At 45.8% G+C, this 14,414-nt stretch overlaps 1 protein-coding gene across 1 annotated transcript; it reads right to left on the bottom strand.

Moving 5' to 3' along the window:
* Window positions 1–7,707: 7,707 nt before the first annotated feature.
* Window positions 7,708–13,788, bottom strand: IL1RN (interleukin 1 receptor antagonist). Its single transcript, XM_056127119.1, has 4 exons — window positions 13,644–13,788; window positions 11,888–11,976; window positions 10,482–10,594; window positions 7,708–9,325 (listed from the first exon to the last, which is right to left on the bottom strand). Exons 1-4 carry the CDS (start codon window positions 13,751–13,753, stop codon window positions 9,113–9,115), a joined length of 525 nt encoding a protein of 174 aa, XP_055983094.1. The 5' UTR covers window positions 13,754–13,788; the 3' UTR covers window positions 7,708–9,112.
* Window positions 13,789–14,414: the final 626 nt, after the last annotated feature.

Genomic DNA, 14,414 nt, shown 5'->3' with positions numbered 1-14,414 from the left:
TCTTTTCATACTTTCTCTTTACTGTAGATGTTTGAGATCATGGATGTTGTCTAAACCAACTGTGATAATCATTTCATAACACATGGAAGTTGCACCATCATCCCGTATTCCTTAATCACATGAATTGCTGCATATCAATTATTTCTCAATAAGACTAGAGATAGAAAGTCAAATATAGCTCTCTATTAGGCATTCAGGGAGTAGTTCAAACCCCCCAACTGGAGAGTTCTGAGACACATGTCCAGGAGGAAGTTTCAAGAGAGTAGTCCATGAAGGATATTGGATGGGTCTTATGATCTCTTGAGGAAAGTGGTACAGAAGTCTTGATTTGAGGTGAACCATGAGCTAGGGGTGCAGAGTAGAGTGGCACAGAGTGGTGAGAAGGTAGGCATTGCCATTTCCAAGACTGAATTCTGACCTTTCCCACTCACCCCTCCAATCACTGGCCAGGATCATTTGCATGACTCCTAGGCATGGGCCAAGGGGAGGCGTGCCAGGAGACCCCATTGTGGCCCTAGGGAGAGCAAACCTTTTCTTTCTAGGATCTGCACAGCCATGTCTCTTGTCAGGGATCCTCTGTGTGAAAGAAGAGTAGAAATTAGAGGCCACAGGCCACTAAGTTATTTCCTCCACTGAACTTCAGCTCACATCTCCTTGTCAGTGATGCCATATACTTGGGGCAGGAGGATAAAGGAATGAGCTATCTCCAGGGTATTCACTCCTTCTGATGAGTGTTTTGCCCTTTGAATTCATTTAATCTGTACATCTGTCATTGGGAGCTCCTGGTCATCATCTGCCAACACAGAAAAAGTGCAGGTAGACTTGTGGCTAGAAATGTGATGGGGTTCTAGCGAGGAGAGCGTGATTTTTCTCAGGATGGAAGGGGTTGGTTTCACCTGTCTATATATCATGGATTAGACTCCACTTGCATTTTGTTTTCTTATTTATTTTATTGAATCACCTTGAGATATGCAGTTACAAGGCTGTTCATGACAGGGTTGTAGTCAGTGTTCCAATAGCCATCCCTCTACCAGTGCATATTTCCCATCACCAATGTCTCCAATTTTCCTCCCGCAACCATCTCTCTCTCTCTCTCTCTCTCTCTCTCTCTCTCTCTCTCTCTCTCTCTCTCTCTCTCTCTCCCCCCCCCCTCCCCCCACTTTGGGCATTATGGTTTGCAATACAGATACCGAGAGTTTATCATGTTTATTTCTTTATATACTTTCAGCATGCAGTTCTTATCCAGAGTGGTCATTTTCAACTCTCTTTGTTATATAGTTGGAAATTATCTCTTCTTCCCCAGCACTTGAAGCAGATTTCCAACTGTTGACCAATCTTCTTGGCCCTTGTTTCTACTGTCCTTGGGTATTAGTCTCACATTGTTTTTTTCACATGCCACAAATGAGTGCAATCATTCTATATCTGCCCTATTCCTTCTGACTTATTTCATTCAGCTCCACGTGCATTTTACAAGGACGTCCTAACCCCAGTTAGGACTAAATAATACCTTGATTTAAATAAAGTGAAAATAAAGTTTCTTGCAGTAGAAAAAAAGGGGGAAAAAAGGATGGAGAGGGAAAAAAGCTCAACCTTATCCAAGGGTGTCTTTATATAACTGGATCTTTAGCAATCTGAAAACTTGAATTGGATTAGTTCTTTGTATTAATGTTTTCCCCAGAGCTGTTGAATGGCCAGCAGAAATCTTTGGGGAAATGCTGGCCTCTGGTGGACCTTCTCTGAACTGCATTTGCACTCCCGAATAGCCATCAGGGGATCCAGAGTTGAAATTCCCTTTTTGACAGTTCTCTGTTTTGAGACCAAGAACCCCAACAGAAATATTTCACTATCCTTAGAGACTTTTCTGATATCTGGGATTCATTATCAGCATATCAATGTTTACTAGCTTGATTTAGGTGTTTCATAGCTGTATGAAAAGTGAACCCAGCATGTTTTCCCCAAGACTCATAAGAACTCACACCAAGCCAACTCATTAGCATCACACATTTTAGGACAAAGGTGACTCTAGGAAAGTGTATGAATAAACTTGTGCCTGAGAAAGTAGACTACCTTCTACCTTCAGACCAAAGTAAAATAGTCAAAACACAAGACTGACTTGGTGAGAACCTTTTACCAAGAAGTTAAGGACAAGCTCCTCCTTTATGTTTACAGAAAGCACTGGAAGATTTCACCCTGCAGGGTAGCTAGAAGAACATGACTTCAGGCTCCCCAATTCAGGAGCCGTCTGGTCCCAGGGTCTCAGCTCTGGGTATTCTGATTTTTCCTTGTCTCAAATCCAGATTGTCCCCAAACCAGTGTGTGAGGGTGATGGAGTTAGGCATTGGCATCATTATTATTTTTTCAAGCACTACAGGTAGGCTGAATTACAACTACAAATCTAGTCTAATCTCCATTTTCTCCTTTCTTGTACATACATATTTCAATCAATGCATAATTGATATAGTCTATTACTTTCCGGTATATAACACAATGCTTAGATGTTTGTGTGTTGTTTTGTGAAATAATTACCAAATATGTCTCAATAACATCCATTACTACCTTCTCCCTTTAAGATCTATTATTCTCTTAGCATCTTTAATATGCAATACTCTATACTCACCGTTTCTTATTAAGTCACTATACAGTACATCTGCATGTTGCGTTATATGGTTTAATTACTTTTAACTGGAAATATGTATGTCTTTTTACTGTTACTGTTATGGTCCTCCCATTGTTCATCGATTTTGCTCGAGTGGGTCCAGGAACGTCTCCATTGGAGACTTTGTTGTTACTGTGTTTGGCATATCGAATACGTCACGGGTAGCTTGCCAGGCTCTGCCCTGCGGGCGAGATACTTTTGGCAGCTTGCTGGGCTCTCCAAGAAGGGCGGAGGAATTGAACTCGGGTTGGCCATATTGACTGCGTGCAAGGCGAACACCCTACCGCTGTGCTATCGCTCCAGCCTATATGTCTTTTTATTTTTTCATATTTGAAGACACTCAACAGTGACTTGGTGCTCGGAGATCATTCCTGATGGTGCTCAGGGAACTATAGGTGGTTCCAGGGAGTGAATCAGGATCAGGCACATGCAAAGCAAGTGTCTTACCCTCTCTACTATCTTGCTGGTCCTAAAAATTTCTTTCTTTTTGAGTGTTTTCTCTATTTTTAAAAAATAATATTTATTTAAAATTTTCCTTTCACCAATTTTTCCCACTCCAACTTCTGTCCCATTTCTGGCAACCTCCAATCTGTTCTCTCTGAGTTATTCAATGGGCTGGAGCGATAGCACAGCGGGTAGGGCATTTGCTTTGCACCCCACCAACCAGGCCGACCCAAGTTCAATTCCTCCGCCCTTCTCGGAGAGCCCAGCAAGCTACCTAGAGTATCTTACCCACAAGGCAAAGCCTGGCAAGCTACCTGTGATGTATTCGATATGACAAACACAGTAACAAGTGTGACAATGGAGACGTTACTGGGCCCGCTTGAGCAAATCAATGAACAACAGGAGTGACAGTGACAGTGATACACCTCTTAGAAGTGACTTTGTATAAAATGTGTTTCTCTCTGTCTGACTCACAACATTCAGATTAATATCCTCAGGTCCATCCATGTTACCACAAATGGCAGCATTTACTTCTCATGGCTAAATAATACTGCAGAGTATATATGTGTGAGAAACACTGAATTAGCTGTAGTCCCACCTATCAGATTTTTGCTCTTGATGCCTTTTGAAGTGAGACAGGAAGGCCCAGGGAAAGAAGGTTGCTTGAGCATGAGGCAGCTGTGACAGGCTGAGCATGTGTGAATGTCCAGCTTCACCTTCTCATTCAGCTGTTCTGTGACTCTGTGGTCCTATAGTGTACTCAGGCTTATCAGCAAAAACAAGACCTCTTGATATCTTTTTTTTCTGGGCTTTCTCTCTCACCTGAGCTTCCTGCTTACTTTCTGGGGCTCTTGTGCCTCATTGCAAGAAACCCTCCCTTGAATGCTCCAGAGCCACTTTGAGGCCCTGAGCTTTATAAAAGAACTCACGCTGGTCTGTCTGCACTGTCCCTAACTCTTTGGTTTTCCTTTTAGCAGGCTCAGAACTGTTAGTTCAATGGTCCAGTGGACATCCGACTCTGTTTTCACAGCTAGCTGTTTTAAACATCACCTAAGGCTTAGCCATGCAGGGGCCTACCTTGAAATTGTACTGAGGTTTTTAGCCATGGAGAAGCCCCAGACTATGAAGACCCCCACATGGTCCCGTGTTTGGAGCATCTGAACTGCTGCAGGACTAAGTGAGAGTTTTGACCAGTGTTTCCCAAAATGAGAAATACCGAAAAGGCGAGGAGCACTGAGATGATCCAGGGGGGCAGTAGGAGTCTCAGGTGCCATTGGGAACGATGTGTTCTTTATTCATTCACTTGAAGAATGTAGAAATTTAGGGCTGCACTAAGTAATTTTTATTTTATTTTATTTTTATTATAACGAATCACCATGAGATATAGTTACAGACTAGTAGAGATAAGGGCCAGTAATTTTCTTTTGAAAGGCGACGATAAGCCAATACATTCGGGAATTTCTGACCTGAAGCTTGAGGGTCTATTCCGATTCTCCTCTCTGCCAGAGTCCCTGCGTTCTCCTTTTGTAAGTGGTACTGCCCAGTGGCCACTGGATGGATCCCTGCTGAGATGCAGGACTGCGAGAAAGATGGCCTGTACCTCTGTCCCACGGTGAAGCTTGTGTGTGAAGCCGCTGACTGTTTCACCCTTTCCCTTGATCAACTTTGAGCCTCAGGAAATTCTTACAGTCCTGAGCCCTGCCCTTTCTCCAGATCCCTTGAAAAACCCTGACACTCAAGTTCCCTGTCTTCTTAAAGTGTCTGACCTATGAAATACATTCACCATGATGAATAAATGTTAGGGCCAGTTCATTCATTCATTCTTTCATTCCGCAGTTGAGGATTACTCCTATGACCCTAGGGGATTACTTCTGTGTCTATGCTCACTCCTGGCAGTTCTCTGGGGACTGTATGCAGTGCTGGGAACTTAACTGGGATCAGACGCATGAAAGACAAGCACTTTAACCCCAGTACTATCTTCTGCTTCCCAGTGTATGTATTTACCAACTGTTTCATGGGACACACAAATAATGCCAAGCACTAATTTGGATGTTCAAGATACATCATAGAAGAACAATAAGGATCCACATGTATGGAATAATATGACAGTGGGGTGACCCTGAGAGGCTCACAATTCCTCAGCCCTTGAAAAACACTTGAAGCCAAAGAGTTCTTCAAGGGGAAATTTTGGTAGTATCAGAGAACTAGTGGGAGGGACAGTTAGAACAGGGATTGGGATCACAATTGTGAAAGTCAGTATAGAAAATATGTCCATTCTTGTAGACTGCATGAAGGCTGGGCTTTAAATTAGGGCTTCTCCAGGGGGTCAGCTTCAGTTCTGGTTAAGAGGAACCATCCAGAACTGGTCCATGGTTGGAAGCTTGCCACCAATTTCCCTCCAACCAACCTCCAACCAAGTGGTGGTTTGTTGGAGGGAAATTGGAATAGATAAGGAACCATTATGACAATGATAATTGGAAATGATCACTTTGGACATGAACTGAGTGCTGAAAGTAAGTAAAGGGGTATACATGATAACCTTTCAGTACCTGTGTTGCAAACCACAATGCCCAGAAGGAAAGAGATAGAGTATAAGAGTGAGTGAAAGAGAGAGAGAGAGAGAGAGAGAGAGACAGACAGACAGACAGACAGACTGACTGACAGACATAGGGGAGAAAAGTGCCTGCTATAGAGACAGGCTGTGGGGAGGCAGTGGAAGGGAAACTGGGGTTACTGGTGGTGGGAAATGTATGTCCAACGGTGAAGGGACAGGTGTTGGAACATTGCATGACTGAAATCATGAACAACTTAGTAACTGTATATCTCCTGGTGATTCAAATAAAATTTCAACAAAAAATTCAAATTCAATAAAAGAAAATAAAAATCAAAATAAAACCCAGTGGGGGGAAAAGGAATCCTCAAAGTCAGTAATTCAACAAGGAGGCCTGGCTCTACCTGTGAGCCACAAGCCTGCCATGCTCTCTGGAGAACAAACTCTTCCAGGACTGAGCCAGGTAGTGAGAATATGCCCACTTAATGCAAAGATGAAACGACATAACTTAGCTGTTTGGACTGTTAGGTGCACTATAAATGAGGAGATGGAGTCTCAGGATTGGGCTGTTCCTCAGCACATATTGCAAGCAGGAAGGCCAGAAAGTGTCTCTAGAGTTCTAGAGCTGAATACGCAGGACTGTTTACGTGCCACGTCTCTGACTAACCCAGAAGTGGTTATTATGGGTTATTATTGTGAAAGTCAGTCTAGCAAATAGGTCTGTGGCTGCTTCATCTAATTATGTGAAGAGTCTGTCACCTGAAACCTGATGGGAGCCAATTCTAGGGCTACACAGGACTTAGCTGCCCTTTCTGCCATTCAGACTTGACAGAATTGCTTCCCTCGGTGTTCTCCTTTAGCTGGGATTGGAAACACACCAACCATATACAGCCTTCGGTCACACACAGCATCTGGCTGGTGTCATCTTGTCCCAAGTTGCGTCTTCTCTGGAAAGCAGGAGTGGCTACTTCCGGTTAGCAGGCAAGAAAGCAGAAGTGGTTATACTACGACTCATTGATGTCAATCTAGGCACAACACAAGCTCCAGTGTTCTCCAGTTCATTGTATTTTTACCTGCTTTCTCTGGTTTGTTTGTTAGCAGTGGGAGCGCCTCTTCACAAAAGCCGTGCAGAAAGGCAGACAGAAGCTGGAACCTCTGCTTGGGCTTGGATTCCAGTCTTCTCAGTCCTCTCGATGGGATTATTTCCAAGGACCTTGGAAAGTACTCCAGTTGCCTGGAAAAAATTCCAATCTATGCCAATAGTCTGCAAACAAGTGAGGAACAGGCCCCAGGAGGGAGCTAACAGTCCAAAGAACAGGTTCACAGCCCATCCCAAGACATTTCCCAAAGACAGGGAAAGTGGGGTCAGAGGAAGGACCATCCTCTCTCATGTGATGCCGGCAGTCAAGCCAGGTTTTTGGGTTCTCACCATCTTGCTCTCTCTTTCCTTAGGGACCACATCCAAAGCCTTTTCTCATAGTTTCCTCTTCCCACAGTTTCAATCACTCAAAGTGCCAGAAATCTAATGCATTTTTTTCCAAAGGTAATTTCATTTTATTTCCCCCCTTCCCTTTATTGCAATATTTGGTGATTGCAGCCTTGTTGCAGTGCAGTGCTACCCCACTCACCCCTCCCACCCCCACAGGATTGTAGTATTTACCTGGGGTAGGGGGCTCACTTTTGACTGAGGACCACACATGCATGATTTCTGAGTCCACCATTGCACGTGTGGGATCTGGGATCATAACAGGCAGTGCCGCCTCTAGTGTTGCACGGCGGGAGGTGCAGCCTCATGCATGTAAGGCAGGTACTGTCCCACTGAGCAACATTCCTGGGCCCCCAAGGCCTTTTATCCTTAAGACACTTCAGAGTGATGATGTATGATGGCCTATGTCAAGGCATAGAACATTCCCTGAGCACGCATGGTTCCTGAATATACCAGCCACTGGCTGTCAGAGAAAGCATCTCTTTAGTTCTCTCTTGGTTTGTTCTCCCTGTCTAGGGACCCTTCCACACAAACTTCTCAATCTGATGTGTTTGGAGCCTCATGTAAATGGCATCACACTTGGAGTGCTGTGCATCATGAATGTAAGATTCATCCATCTCGTTGAGCTCAGTCGGCTGTGGTTCATCCATTTTATTTGCTGTTTTTGCTCTGAGATCAAAAATGATTTATGTATTCATTCCCATGATGGGCATTTGGGTTGTTTCTGGTTGGGTGCTATCGTGGATGATGGAGCATGGTGTGGATAAGGCCATGTACCTTCCCAGCAGGGGAAGAGTGAGACAGGGAGCGTGAAGCCTGAGGAAGAGAGGGACTTGTCCAGAGGCAATGGGCCTGGGCCTAGGCTGAAAAAGTTCTGTCCATTTCCTCGTACTCTAAGACCCCAGCCCCCAGGCTATGGGCACAACCAGAAAAGCGGACAAATGTTCAAGGTTTTATTGTAAAACAGAGTTGAAATCCTGTGGATTTCACTTACATAGACAATGGACATTCACTGAGCGCCTGCCAGGCACCAGGCCTCGTGGGGGCTCTCAGCCTCCTGCTCTCAGGATCTTGCCATCTTGTGCAGAGAAGACAGAGGCATTGCCATCATCCATGCAACTTATAAAGTGTCACCAGCGCCAACAAGTTCAAGGAGCAGAGCATCTCTCCTGGGCCATGAGGGAACAAAGGGCCCAGAGCTACACTGTGCTCTGGGTGGGAGCTGGAGCAGCCTTGAAGGGATGGGGGGTGACTGTAGAGGGTCAGTACAGGAAGCTGACCAGCTGAGTGGACATGGTGAACTAGATCAGGGCAGTGGGATCAGGTGTGCAGAAAACAGAACATACAGGCACCAACAGAGGACACCTTTTTCATTTTCACAAGCATGACAAAAGTAAGACAGAAAAATGAAAAGGGAGACTTGTTTTCAAAAGTAAGACAAGAAAGTTTTCTTATCCAATCTCCCTTCAGAGAGAACATACTTTCCGAACGAAGGCCTCACTTTTGCATGGACTGAAGTTGGCTTAACTTCAAAAATTTCCATGAAACTCTCATTTCCCATTTTTCTAAAGACCCTAAAAATCTTTCCTCATGGAGCAGCATCAATTTGCAAAACTAGGTAAAGTAGGTAAACAAGATACAGTGGTAGAGTGATGAGTGACGTTGAGGTCTGGGGTGTGGACACTAGAGCAAGGTGCAGGAGAACCTAGGCAACCGAATTGGCCTGTGGCCTGGGTTTCACCCTGAAGGCACAGGCCTTCAAGGTTTTGAGCTGCCACCAGATTGAGTCTATGCTTGGGAGGCAGTCTATGGTTAGCTGAGGATGCGGGAGAAAGAGACATGTTTCCAGGGTTCTTGTCCCTCCTTTGGTAGCTCCACCTCACCAAGGCTGTTCCTCAGAGCTTGTGAGAGAGAAGAAGACCCCGAACAGGAGTCATGAGTGGGCTGGAGTGGGAGAGGGGAGCAGGTAGTACTGTTAGTCCTGCTGGAAGTAGAACTTGGTGACTTTGATGGCCTCATCAGGTGTGTTGGTGAGGCTGACGGGTCGGTCGGCCTCCAGCGCAGTGCAGAGATACCAGCCCGGACAGGCCGCTGACTCAAAGCTGATGGTGGGGCCATTGTCTGAGCGGATGAAGGAGAAGCGCTTGTCCTGCTCCTTGTTCTTGCTCAGGTCAGTGATGTCAACAGGCTAGAAGTTGAGAGATGAGAGAATAAGAGCTGAGGAGCTGAGCAGACATCTCTTCACGTCACCTGACATGGACTTTCAGCTGGCCTCAAGTGAGTGTTAGAGAAAGGGTAACCCGGAGATCCCAGTGGGAGCCATGTTGGCTGACCCCCATCCCTAAGGCAGTAACAACACAAGGCAACTGTCTCATTGTCACTCTTTGGATTTGGGAAATCTAGACATTCTAGCCATGGGCAAATAGGTTGAGTATATGACACTATGAACAGAGGCCCAGGCATGTGGAGGCTCCCCTTTGTCAGGTTCTGCGCCTTGGAGGCGAGGGATAGAAGAGGACATTGGCAGGACATTGTGATCATTCAATGTATAACATACAATGCTCTCACCAGGCCATCTCGTCATATGTGGGCACCCTCCAAACAAGTGTTCTGTCTGTGGATGAAGGCTCATGTTGTGGTCATTCATATTGGAATCAAAATCTTATCCAATAAGGCCCTGAGACAAAGTTCATCCTCTCTTAGGACTGGTAGCCCATTAGAGAGTAGAGGACCCAGGAATATCCAGATCCAAGAGGATCCAGAGGTCCAGGGTGGATCCCCAACTTGGAGTTTGAAAAGATGAGGATTGGCAGGGAAACGCTAGCTATGCTGGTATTACTATGTTATTGCTGGATCATAGGGGCAAATCTAAGGAGATTTGAAGTCCTTGGGAGAGCGGGTCACAGGGAGACTGAGGTCCCAGATTCTTAAGTGAAGTCAGCCTTCTGAAGTCACACTCCTATGGTCCCCTTCTTCATTGATTGAGCTATATGAGTGGTTTTTGCCAATAGAGTATTAATGCTAGCAAAGGCTTAATGAGTGTTTGCACACTTAGGCTGGGTTTTTGGGGGAAAGATCTTCCTGGAGCCAGTAGCCTGGTTGAAAGGAAGCTCAAGGTAATTAGGGGTCTCCATGAGTCTGGAGGATGAGAAACCACCTTGGAGACTCCAGCACCCTCTCCAGCACCTTCTGAGTCCAGACTGCAGGAGTGATCCCAGCAAGGCCAAGTGGAACAGAATTGCCCAGCAAATCCATGTCTGCTCACAGAAGGCTGGGAAAGAATATGCTGTGGTTGCCTTAAGCTACTGGGGCTTGGGCAGTTATCTTCTGGGCGAGGTTCTTACCTCCAACTGGAGCCTGATCTCATCACCAGACTTGACACAAGACAGGCACAGCTTCCCCTCGTGGATCCCCAGGAACACAATATGAGGCTCAATAGGTACCACATCTATCTTCTCTGGGGAAGAACAAAGGAGTAGGTGAGGTGCAAAGAAGGGGAGACAACATGAATTTTTTCCTGGGGAACTTCTGCCTTCCTAACCTAAAGCCAGTTCAGCAGGATAATGCAGCACCTTCTTGCCTATATCCAAATAGCAGATAAATGCACATGCACCATCCAGCTGCTCCTTGAGGACCAAACTGCCTAGATTCTGCCCTATGTGATTTTAATCCTTTCCTCACTCCCATAAGATACCTGTGCTCCAGGCCAGTAGGCAAGTGGCCCATGGAGGAAAGACTAATACCCCAGGTTATGAGTGGAGTCCCAGGACTTGGTCCACATAATCTGGCTGTCTTTGAGCCCGCCGTTCACTTGGGGAATCTCATCTCACTTGTATCTGTGAAAGAGCTCAGCCTCTCTCTCTCTCCTCCTGAGTTTTATTAGAGTTGCCAGAACAGAAAACACAGATTTCACTCTCTTTCAGAGAGAGGCCATGGTGGAGTTGGGGAAGAAAAAAGAGGGTGGGGAAGGATGAGGAGATAGGGAGTTGGAGACAATGCCCAGTCTGCCAGAAAGAACATAGAAACATCCTAGAAGGCAAGGGCAAAAAAGAATCTCACACCACTCATCCAAATGCCCTCCTTTTACTAATGGAGAGAGCAGATAAAGCATTCCAAGTTCATTCAGCCCATTTCAAACACCAACCAATATTTCAATATGGCAGATACATAGTGGGTTTGAACAACAGATACATACATGGGTATAAGTCAAGATTTGAGCAATAGGAACAGGTACAGGGAGCAGAAGGGTCTGTCTCTGGACCCCATAAAAAATATCCTAACTGTTTACCTGAGATCACCGTGCTCTCTCTATGTAGTTTCTCTCATCCTGGCCTCTGCCTCTCAATGCCTTGTTTTTTTTGTTTTTTTTTTTTTGCTTTTTGGGTCACACCCGGTGATGCACAGGAGTTGTTCCTGGTACTCCTGGTTCATGCACTCAGGAAATACTCCTGGTGGTGCTTGGGGAATCATATGAAATGCTGGGAATCGAACCTAGGTCGGCTGCGTGCAAGGCAAATGCCCTACCCGCTGTGATATTACTCCAGCCCCTCTCCCTGCCTTCTTGAGCTTTACCTCACATGTGCCCTCTAGTGGTCAGGCTTCCACGGCTTCAAATTTGTCCTCATAATTAAAAGGATGTGAAAACATTGCATCTAAGGTTTCAAGAGGCAGGTCATAAGGCCGTAGGCCCTGGAGAAAAGCAGCAAAGAGATCCTGTGCCTGCACATCATCATTCCCAGAAACTACTCACCTTCCAATTCAGTATTGGAACCTTGTAAGTATCCAGCGACTAGTTGGTTATTCCTCAGGTAGAATGTCTTCTGGTTGATATCCCAGATTCTGAAACACAAAAGGACTCTGCTGTAATAGGCCCTGCTGTGGGTCTGGCCCTGTGCTCAGCCCCTCCCCAGTGCTTGTTGAATGTGCCTCCCCCTTTCTGCAAAGGTGTGGTCTCCTGGTTTACCAATGGCATGGAGGAGGAGGAGGAGGAGGATGACACTGGTTAAGAGACAGCCTCAATCCCACAGCTAATGGGTGGTATACCCACAATACACTCCTGTTTTTACCTCCCCCTGTCATCCTCAGAACAAGGCCACATAAGTGGAACACCCTCCAGTAGGTTTCTTGGAGTGCATTAATATTCTCTCTCTCCACTGTCCAATATGGTAGCTCCCACCACTTGTGGTTGTCCCCTTCTCGCCATATGGCACAACCTAGCCTCTTTCATTTCACTCTATTTCTTAAAACTTAAAATGTAAATTCAGAACCACAGGAGATCAGTGGCCAACACAGCAGAGCGTTAGATGTATCCAGGGACAGATCCCCTTCAGTTAACTCACTCCAAGCTGTAGATTCTTGTCCCCAGAGTCTCCCCTCCATCATCCAGTGAGCTGTTTCTGGCACCCTGTCTTTTCTCTTTTTATTTTTTTTGTGGAAGGGCTCTGAGATCATGGCTTGCAGCTATGAGAGAAGGTGAGCAGAGAGTCCAGGACGTGGCCCGTCCACCCCTGATGCCTACTAGAGCAGGCTTGGACTTGGGCCCTTATCCTCCCCTGTGAAGTGTGGCCAAGGGCACTGGCCATGCCAAGAGGCTGGAAAGTGAACACAAGGTAGACAAGGGGTGATCAGGTGAACTCTTCACTTCTCCCTGACCTCCTTCTGTGATTACTTTTTGTTCCTGGATCAGTTTCAGGCTAAATATTCCTTACTAGGACCCTCTAGTGGCAGCTGCTGGGGCTTTCTATGATGAACTGCAGTTCACATCTTTGCACAGGGGAAGGACTTGCTTGGATGCACATACAAGCACAAGTACGTGCTCACACAAGGACGCACACATGCACTTATAAGCACTTATGCAGGTACATATGCAAGCACAGGGCCCTGATCAAGTGTCTCAAGCCAGCAAAATTCTGAGAAGCCAAATGAAAGGACCCAGACATGACTTTAGCTCTGGAGCACCCATGACAGAGGGAATATAGAGAGGGTTCCCTAATCAACTCCACAATTTATCATTTTCACTACATCAGCAGAGGTTAAATCATTCTTCCAATGATCCTTGCCCTGTTTTCAATAATCATGATAGTTTCCTGTACCTTACTGTTCACAGAACTCTCTGGTTATCTGTGCATTAGCCCCTTTTGGTAGGCAGAGAGCCAGGCTGTGCTTTCTCAGCCAGATAGAAAACCAGGTGTACCTACACCAAAGGCATTGTCCAACACCAGCAGTGGGCTTTGGCAACTGGTTCTGTGTCCCTGTCTCCTCCTGGCTAGACCCATATCCCAGAAAGTGTCCGTGATCAGTTAGTCACTGAGTTGTCTGCATCCCTGGCAAGTAAGGTGGTACTCCAGCCAAGCTTGGAATGTCTAGAATGATTCAAAATGAAGACCTGAAGACCATGATGGGAAATGGCAGTCTTTTCCTTCAACAGACCCAAAGCTACTGTAGCCCCAGAGAGCTGTGCTGGAGTCTTCCTCACTGCTTTCTCCCCTACCTTCTCACCACCTTACCTGAAGGCCTGCATCATGTAGAGTCTCTTTCCTGTGGGGTGGCAGGCTGCCTCTGAATGAAACAGGAAAAGGAAGAGAGCAATTAGGTAACTCTTCTTGCAGATGTCCATCCTGTGACCCTCAACAAGGCAAGTGACACTGCCATGGCAAGTCCAGAAGAGCAGCTTTTAAAGAAAAGACCTACTTTATCCATCGTTTGAGCGGAAATGCCCAAAACCAGAAATATTTCCAAAGCAAAATGCTGCTGTCACTTTCAAACCTTTAGAGTGTTGCAATGGGATGTTGCAACTGATTTCCCTCCCCTCTTTCACTGTAATTTCCCCAAAGTTGATTTTTCCATTTCCCCTTGACTGAGTTCCTGGGAAAAAGAGCAGGGTGAAAAGCCAACCTTCTCTTCTGCCTGCAGGGACCCTGAGACTGTGAACTTACCTCTACTGAGTCAGGTTTGAGCAGAAATGTCAATGTGTACCCACACCACGTGGTTAAAGCCAAGGGTAAGGCTTCCAACACAGGGAACAGTCAGCTGTCACGTTGTGTTCCTGGAAAGAGGAACAAACTTGCAGGACTCCTGGGCTGGGACTGACCAACACTCTGTGAAGGACCAGTCAATAAACATTCTAGCACCATGATTACTTGAGTCTCCTGTCACCACATTGATGTACTGGCAGACAATCCACAATAAAATGTGCAACATTTTTGTTCCAATATAACCTCTATTTACAAAACCAGTAGGTGGGAAAGTGCCTGAACCTTTTCTACTTCTGTTTTGGA

Source organism: Sorex fumeus, unplaced genomic scaffold (genome assembly GCF_029834395.1).
Source record: "Sorex fumeus unplaced genomic scaffold, SorFum_2.1 ptg000006l, whole genome shotgun sequence".
Classification (NCBI taxonomy): Eukaryota; Metazoa; Chordata; class Mammalia; order Eulipotyphla; family Soricidae; genus Sorex; species Sorex fumeus.
Note: the sequence above shows the minus strand (reverse complement) of the source record. Positions and strands in the feature narration are given on the sequence as shown.